Source organism: Hypanus sabinus, chromosome 5, assembly GCF_030144855.1.
Source record: "Hypanus sabinus isolate sHypSab1 chromosome 5, sHypSab1.hap1, whole genome shotgun sequence".
Taxonomy (NCBI): domain Eukaryota; kingdom Metazoa; phylum Chordata; class Chondrichthyes; order Myliobatiformes; family Dasyatidae; genus Hypanus; species Hypanus sabinus.
In genome coordinates this window covers 3,738,146-3,747,193 of record NC_082710.1, presented here as the reverse complement: position 1 = coordinate 3,747,193, position 9,048 = coordinate 3,738,146, and the positions used below count along the sequence as shown (strand labels likewise).

Here is a 9,048-nt window from a genome sequence, read left to right as displayed (position 1 = left end):
GTGAGCAGGAGGCTGGCTAACCTTAGCCTCCCCAGCCCCAATTCAGGGCTATGACCAGTCGCCTTTGATTATCAGTTGCCAACAGCCCCTCTCTTGGCTCCTTGACATGAACTCCATATAAGGCAGCGATCTCCATAGAAACGTGTCAGTTTCAATAGTAGTGTCAAAGTTCACTATATACAGACATTCGCGCAGATCCCCCTTTCGGAAAAATTGCTCCGCTAGTCTTCCCGTTTAAACGCATTCATTTTCTCTCCCCCTTGCATATTCTATTAGTTGTTTTTTCTTTCCTCCCTTTCTCTCTCCACTCCGCATGAGAGGTGAAAATAGGGCGTTTTAGCGTCGGCCGTCCTTTTTTTTGTCTTGGTGAGTTTTTTTTCTCTGACAATTCAGATCTTCGGAGAAGAAGGGATTTAACACTCGCCATACTTTACTTCGGATCGCGTGGTTATTTTTTTTGCTGTGTGTGTCCCTTCGAATTGTGACCGTCTCTTTTCTTTCCCCCCCCCCCCCACCACCCACCCCAACTCCCATAATCTTTAACCCCTCGTTCCCTCCTATATTGCTTTCCTGAATGGCTGACTGCATACAGCCCTGGGTCTGGCCGCCCGACACTTGCGTACCCTGATCGGGATCTTTTTTATTCTTTATTTTTGGTGCTCATTTGTTGAAGCTACTGTTGATCAACACTCACCCATTCATTCACTGTTCCTTGTGTGTGTGTGTGTGTGTGTGTGTGTGTGTGTGTGTGTGTGTGTGTGTGTGTGTGTGTGTGTGTGTGTGTGTGAGTGTGTGTGTGTGTGTGTGTGTGTGTGTGTGCGCGCGTGTGCGTGTGTGTGTGTGTGAGTGTGTGTGTGTATGTGTGTGTCTGTCTGTCTGTCTGTGTGTATGTGTGTGTGTGCGTGTGTGTGTGTCTGGGTGAGTTGCTTTGATCGCAGTAGTATTCCTTTTTTTCTCTCTCCCTCTCTCTCTTTCTCTCTCCCTCACTCTCTTTCTCTCTCTTTCCCTCCCTCCCTCTCTCTCTCTCTTCGTTTCTGTTACCACCATCCAACTCTGCTCCCTACCAACAGGACACAAAAAAAAACCCCGTGCGATCAACTTGTTTTCCCGCACTTTTTGGGGTCGAGATATGGCAATGGTAGTTAGTACTTGGCGAGATCCTCAGGACGACGTGGCCGGAGCTCAGAGCGGCCAGTCTGCACAAGCGCAGCCGGGCCAGCAACAGCAGGCGACGTCGGGAGCCCCTCATACGCCGCAGACCCCGGGCCAGCCGGGTCCGCCATCCACCCCGCTCGGAGGTAGCAGTCAGAGCGTCCAGCCAGGCGGAGAGAAGCAGCAGGCGAGCCAACAGCAGCAGCACATTGAGTGTGTCGTGTGCGGGGATAAATCCAGCGGTAAACACTACGGCCAGTTCACATGCGAGGGCTGTAAAAGTTTCTTTAAGAGAAGTGTTCGGCGAAACTTAACGTACACTTGTCGTGCCAACCGGAATTGTCCTATAGACCAGCACCACCGTAATCAGTGTCAATACTGTCGCCTGAAGAAATGCCTGAAAGTTGGAATGAGACGGGAAGGTGAATATTTATTTGCTAATCATTGCTGTAAATGTGAATTCAGAAATCTCTAACTGCGTGGTTGTAGTTCAGTCTTACCAAATGCTTTGGTGTTTACACGTTCTATAGCAGAGTAATCTAACCAGTTTATTGCAAAATACAATTAATTCTGAAAAAGATGCTGGTCGCCAATGGAGATCCTTAAAACGTATATTGCAGCTTCAGTTAAAAATATTCTAGAACTCCCAGCTTCAAAGTTGACAGAGTTTAACAATTGCAAGCATGGCTGCAGATTTTTGTGGATTCAAATGGTTAATATATCGGTCTTTTTCCCCCCCTGTAATTGTAAGTTAATCGTTTGCATTCATGCATTAGATGTTTGGAGAATTTTCCAATTGTAACCGTGGGTGGGTGGTACAGTTTGGGGGAGTTTTTTTTTTGCAATCCAGCGATTCTTTAGGCAATGTTCTGTGCTTCGGATTAGTTTAACAGACATAATGTGGTCTGCTTCAACGGGTAAAGCTATATTTAGTATTTACTGATTTTTATACGTTTAATTTGTATCATGTTGCGTACTGAAATTTTGCATGGAGAAATTACACTGATTATTTGCGGAGTTTAAAAATGTAATTTATAAATGTAATTAAAGCTGCGTTTCGGAAGCTGCGGGTGTGTTGCACTGCGCTCTGTGGATGTACATTTCCTCTCCTTTTTTCCTTTCTGTCAGCGGTTCAGCGAGGAAGAATGCCCCCGACTCAACCAAACCCGGGTCAGTACGCGCTGACGAATGGGGACCCTCTGAACGGCCATTGCTATCTGTCGGGATACATCTCCTTACTACTGCGGGCCGAGCCTTACCCAACCTCTCGGTATGGAAGTCAGTGTATGCAACCCAACAACATCATGGGCATCGAGAACATTTGCGAGCTGGCTGCACGATTGCTCTTCAGCGCTGTAGAATGGGCCAGGAATATCCCTTTCTTCCCAGATCTGCAGATCACAGATCAGGTGGCATTGCTAAGGCTGACTTGGAGTGAACTGTTTGTACTGAACGCTGCCCAGTGCTCGATGCCATTGCATGTGGCTCCTCTGCTGGCCGCTGCCGGCCTGCATGCCTCGCCGATGTCCGCGGATAGAGTCGTTGCCTTTATGGATCACATAAGGATCTTTCAGGAACAAGTCGAAAAACTGAAAGCTCTCCACGTTGACTCGGCAGAATACAGCTGTCTTAAAGCTATTGTGCTGTTCACATCAGGTAAGTAGTTCGAAATGAAAGGCAGGGCGAAGGAGGCAGAAAGTTCAATAAATTGGATCTAAATCAATAATGCTTTTCACAGTATAGGTTACAGTTTTATGTATAGAATGCTAAAGTTGGGAATTATACCAATTGTGTACATTATCTAGCATATTTTATAAAATAACTTAATCTAATATAAACAGGAAAGTGACTCGTAAACATCACAAATTAGTCGTCTTTTCAACAGTCCCTACATGTTCACATATTATTCCCTCATCTTCTGATCTGTTGGTAAATAAAACTTAGTAACTGAAGTGTAAAACATGAGGGAAATGATTGAATATGACTTAAAATTAATGACATAGATCTGTTCCAATGCTTTAGATCTGCAATACCACCATCACTTCCACTCTCCTCCCCAACACCGCGACTAGTTTTGACCGAACTTGTTTTGATTTTTAGCCAGAGGGGAATTCATGGGAAGCCTTTCTCAAAGCTGTCCAAGTTCTCCAAAGCGAAGAGCTTTCAGACAATCGAGGGGGTGCGTCTCTCTCCCCTCTCTCTCTCTCTCTCTCTCTCTCTCTCTCTCTCTCTCTCTCTCTCTCTCTCTCTCTCTCTCTCCCTCCCTCCCTCCCTCCCGCTTCTCTACTCTCGTTGGCCTGTTAGTGAGGGCCGCTTGAATTACTGAAGCCTACGGGAGGATTGCTATGGGGTTGCCTTAGCTTTCTGGATAGTATTTTTCAACCTCTCCAACTGGACACTCTCCAAGTGCTGGGTCGTGACCTAAACTTCCTATTTTTTTTTTGCTTTGGCACTAATTTATATGTTAAAATATGGTTTCCCAGCAGATAAATTAAAGTGTTTTCAAATCGCCCTGTACATTATCTTGAAATCAAGGATGATTGCCCCTTTTATTCCACAAAATATTTCAAATAATGTAGGCTCCAGCAAACATCATGCTGGATTATTTTCATCTACCAAATATCATTTTGCAGAACATTCACGCAAAATCCCGGCCTACTGTCACTGGGATTGGCCTGGTCTTCGTTAGCTATATTTCTATATTCATTGGAAATGAATATAAGTTCTTCGTTAACACAGTAGCCGTACCAAAGTGCCGATATATAGGAGCGCTTTCAAAGCATATTCTGATTGTTCTTTTTGTGTGAGTGCTGCATTTATGGACATCACGTCTTGCTTATTTCAGTTTTTAAATATAATTCGGTACTCGATTATACAATTAAGGAAAAACACTGCAATGCAGTGGAATTCACAGAAAGTATGTGTTAACGCGTGGTATAAACAATAACACACATTAGTATCTATCACACAATGTTTCCGGACACCGGTGTCCCTGGCTCGGTTCTCTGCGGGAAATGGCGTGCATCTGTACTTATTATTTAAAAGTCCCTTCGTTACGTTTAATCCATTGTTTCTGCTGCTTTTTTTTTGCCATCAGAGCGAAATATTTAAAACAAAAAGATCAGTGTTATCAGATATCTAGTCTGTCAGCAGCAGCCTAATGTGTGCGTGTGTGTGCGCGTGTGTGTGTGTGTGTGTGTGTGTGTGTGTGTGTGTGTGTGTGTGTGTGTGTGTGTGTGTGTGTGTGTGTGTGTGTGAGAGAGAGAGAGAGAGAGAGAGAGAGATAGAGAGAGAGAGAGGGGGAGAGAGGGAGAGAGAGGGAGAGAGGGAGGGAGGGAGGTGAGTGTGTGGATTGATATCAATATAATAAACCAGGATTAAAATAAAACAAAAGATGAGCTGATAGCGGCACTAATTCTGTTTTTCTTCGGCTGTCAAGATGCCTGTGGCCTGTCGGATGCTGCCCACATAGAGAGCCTACAGGAGAAATCTCAGTGTGCTCTAGAGGAATATGTCAGGAGCCAGTACCCCAACCAGCCGAGCCGCTTCGGCAAGCTCTTACTGCGACTGCCTTCTCTTCGTACCGTCTCCTCCTCGGTCATCGAACAACTCTTCTTCGTTCGCTTGGTAGGTAAAACACCGATTGAAACCCTCATCAGAGATATGTTACTGTCGGGCAGCAGCTTCAACTGGCCCTATATGTCCATCCAATGATGAGGGAAGGATATCCCTCCCCAAAAAAACAAAAGCATTTTAGGCGAGACTCCCTCTCTATTCAAGGACTTGAAAGTTCCTATAGGATGTTATCTGTGAAAATAAAAGGACCTTCCAAGAGGCCAAGCTGTTGACTGTGGGATTTATTCTGTGAAAAAGAAACTGGACTGCATCATATGTAGAACCACACTTACCGCAAGCATTGTTTATCATTTTGTAAGATATTAGTCTTTATTTTCTTTTTGTAAAATTAAAAAGACATCGTATGCGCATTTTAAAACAAATCAGAAATTAGGGGAAAATAACATTTTCCAAATAATTATAAATTTTGTCCTGTGTCTGTGTATCTATATCTGTTTTGTATTTTTTTTCTGGTTCCAAACCAGGTTTTCTGTGATTCTATACTAATTTTTATATGACCTTTTGCTTCATATAACAATTGCGATTCATGTCGTCAAAACTATGTTCTCCAAGAATTAAAATTGAAATCAGAATTAAACAAGTAAATAAAAAATTAGTACAACATTTTTTAAAAGAGAAACTTTGTCGCTTTAAGCGTAACAATTAGCCTGCAGTATTGGCGAAGCTGACGTTTTAAAAAAGTGATCAGGTATTAAAGAGAGCACTCCAAAATGCTAATAGAGAAACGTGTTTTAAACTCTCACCAGTGGGCCCTCTAAAGAGCGTTTGCATTCTGTGCGGATTGCTATTGTCCCTGTAGTTTGTTCTGAGTGTCCAAGGCACTTCTGTCTTTGATTTCACAAAAGTCTCCATGAACTCTGGAATTAGTTTGGCTGAAGTTGCTGATATACATTGATTAAAGTTTAAGTTTGCTTATCAGAACTGCCCCATCCCACCTCTGCATTCTATATGACATTCCACGTGAAATAAAAACTATTTTCCCCTTTGAAACCCCCGAAGTATTTAAATCACCGTTTCCTCCCCTGGTTTCTAATCATGTAACCAAATCTTCCTATCATTACTACCAAGGCTGTTTACCCGTAGACTTTAAAAGAGAAAAAAACAACGTATAGCAAAAAGGTACAGGCGCTGTAATCTTGCAAACGCTGTACTGTGGCGTTGTTCCATGGGTATGACGGAATATTCTTGTAAAAAACATGGTTGTTATGTTGGAACAGTTACAAAAGTGATATAAAAGAGATCTATTGTAGATGTGTCTGTGTTGTTTATCTGTTCCCTGGCGGTGTCCTTCTCAGTTCGACGATCGACAGTATATATTGTAGAAGACCCCCACTCCAGAGAATAATGGAAAATAATACGCAGGGCCTTAATGAGCATATAAATTTCTTGTTCCCCTCCTCATGCTCTCAATAAGAACATTAAAGTCATATGCTGGTATTATCAGGATAAAACAATATTCGGAAGAAGGTTAGAAAACACTATCACTTGCAAACAGTGTAGATGTAAAGACTGTTGTGCTTTGCTTTGAGAGGCCTGTTGTAGAATCCAGTAGCTGCACGCATTAATGTTTTATAATCCGGGTCAGAGCTCTAGCACACACTGTCATGGGAGAGCTTTCTTTTAACAACTCTGCATCGAAATTAAACGTAACAGCCAAGTCAGAGTGAAGCTACACAAGGCGCATGGAGAAGCCGAGAGAGTGATTGACTGTGTGCTAGTGGAAGTGAAAGTATATATACATATACATATACGTGTGTGTGTGTGCGTGTGTGTGTTTTCACTTTCTGCTTCCTCTCCAAGCTCTCTATTTCTATTTACATTTAACGAGAACCTGCTCTCTGGCCGCTTGGGGTTTTTAACATTCTAGTCGCAAAGCCGCGTGATGCACAAGGCGATGGCCATAGACTCTTTTAGATGGAATAATTAACGTATAAATGGATTGTCTCTGTACATCTCCCTGCCCTTGTTTATCGGCAGCGAAAGACAACGTATGCAGTAACACTTTATATATATATGCCTTCGCAATCAAGATGAAGATCTATATAAGAAAGACACTGAAACACCGCGCAACCTTGTTACACTTAACATTATGCAGGGTAGTTTCAGTGTCCTGACTACACCTTTTTTATTGTCTGTTATTGCTGCGAGCGTCGCTCTTAAGGCCCCTAGTTCCTCCAAACCCGACTTTTACATAACCCTTGTACGGCCGCCTATCGACATCAAAGTCCTAATAGAAAATGATTTTTCATTGTTTCACCGTTAAATCCAATTAAGACACTTTTAAAACTTGTTAGTACAGAGTAGGCAGGGCGTCCCGTGGTAATTCTTGTCAGGAACCGTGCAGTACTAGTTATGTTTCAAAATGTATTTTAATTCTATTTTTAATCTGTTTCTAATTATTTGTTTGAGTTCACGTTTATAAACAAATCTCTTCTAATTCATGGCTCTGATTGTGAGGTGTGAGAGTTGATCCCAGTATGTGTGGTAAACCCATCCTTTTCATACCGCGCTTTTCCATCCTACAGGCACTCATAGGCTTGCTGTTGACCATTGAGCTAGCGGGTCTGTCACTATGTAAATACGCCAGTCCATCTATCTTTATACTTAAATCATATTTGTACATTGAGCATATTACCGTTTAATAGCTGATAGTGTCTAATTTCACTGCCGACCACTTTAAATCTGTGCAGACATTTTGCGAAACTGAAAAGATGTCAGAATCAAAACCCAAACCGGTTTTATTCTTAAAATGTTCTCTTGTTAGTTTAATTGCATTTTCTATTTAAGAAATGCGGCTGAATCGCATTGATAGATTTTCCCACCATTGCAATTAAATTTGAATATTCAAATATTAATAGTTCTTTCAAAAGCAGAGTCCAGACCATAATTACAAAATATCAACATTTAAACTGGTACCGAAGGTTAATTTCAAACTCGAGGTATCTACATCCGACATTTACTTGACGCATTTGACGATGTATTTCTGATACAGGCTGAGTCAAACACTAGCTGCGGGGGGGGGGGGGGAGGTGAAGGTTGACGAACATATTTACTTTAAAGATAGTCCATTTCTTGGAAAAAGTCGTAGTCCAATCAAATATTTTAACACCACGTGAAGCCAGGCTCATCTGTACCAGAGGATAGCAAACATGGCGGCCTTGAAAGGATTTTAGAGGCATCTGAAAACAATATTTTCTTCTGACCAATTTCGGTATTTACATGTGAAGCAAAAAAAAACAAAATTGAATCATCTCGGAGAGAAATCCGTAGTTTAATATCTGTAGTCAGGATTTTTTAAAAACTGTGATTTTTACGGTATATGGCCCGGTACCTAGATTGTACTCTCATATCTTGGAAGTTGTCCTTTAACTACTTATCTTCGTGTTAGTTAGCTGACTTTAAGTACCACAAAGTCTTCTATTAAAATTCTGAAAATTTTGAACATAAACACTTTTTCCACTCGCTACAATTTTCGTATTTAAGTGCCCCCCTTGGTCCTTTCCTATTGAAATTTATCTTTTTTGCAAGTTATTTAATTTTTAATTTCAAATCATTTTACTAGAAGGATTTAACATGCTGTGACATCGTGATTTTTAACCATTGCCTCTGCAGCATGGTTAGCATGAGAGGATGGATTGGTATCATGCGTTGGGAATGAATTCTAAGACCTGAATGAAGGAGGGATGTTTCACAAATTAATCCAAAAGTCTACTCATTTTAAAGGGTGGTTTGGAAGTGGGATGGGGCAGCGGCTGGAGCAATAAGATATCCCGAGCACAGCAAGTGAAATTGAAAAGCTGGTCTTTACTTTTATTTGGGTGGGGTGTATCTGTGTTGGGGGTGGGAATCTGGTGGTAGACGAAGGGGGTGATATCACTATCAATGCATAAAATAACCTGGAAATAAGTATAACTATTAAATACAGGATGAGCTTATGTATTCAACTATGTTAGTGTACTTTTAATAAAATATTAAACCAGCCGTGTATTGTTCTTATAATAAATGATGTTCATTTTGCAAATACGTTTTATTCTTTCAGAAGAAACATTTCACTTGTTATTATTTAAAATTCGGAAAGTACTTTCTGTCAAATTTTGGAGCCGATGGACGAAGTCGTCACTGGGTTTCTATCGTTTATCCCATCCCATCCACTAAATTATCATAAATATTAACTCCTAATCTCCGTTCATCCGAAATCTCTTTTTAAATACCTCGTCTTGTCTTTTCCACTGGACAATACTTTCTGAAAGAGCCCATCTT

The 9,048-nt window shown here is 41.5% G+C and overlaps 1 protein-coding gene across 2 annotated transcripts; it reads left to right on the top strand.

Annotated features, from left to right (window-relative positions):
* The first annotated feature begins 211 nt into the window (after positions 1 to 211).
* nr2f1a (nuclear receptor subfamily 2, group F, member 1a) lies at positions 212 to 8,809 on the top strand. 2 transcript variants are annotated; one of them, XM_059969315.1, is made up of 4 exons: positions 212 to 366; positions 593 to 1,574; positions 2,281 to 2,808; positions 4,592 to 8,809. In XM_059969315.1, the coding sequence occupies exons 2-4, from the start codon at positions 1,130 to 1,132 to the stop codon at positions 4,864 to 4,866; spliced, it is 1,248 nt and encodes a 415-aa protein (XP_059825298.1). In that variant the 5' UTR covers positions 212 to 366; positions 593 to 1,129; the 3' UTR covers positions 4,867 to 8,809. The 2 variants fall into 2 exon arrangements, with proteins under 2 accessions (XP_059825298.1, XP_059825299.1); XM_059969316.1 differs by lacking the exons at positions 212 to 366; positions 593 to 1,574 and adding an exon at positions 1,636 to 2,069.
* Positions 8,810 to 9,048: the final 239 nt, after the last annotated feature.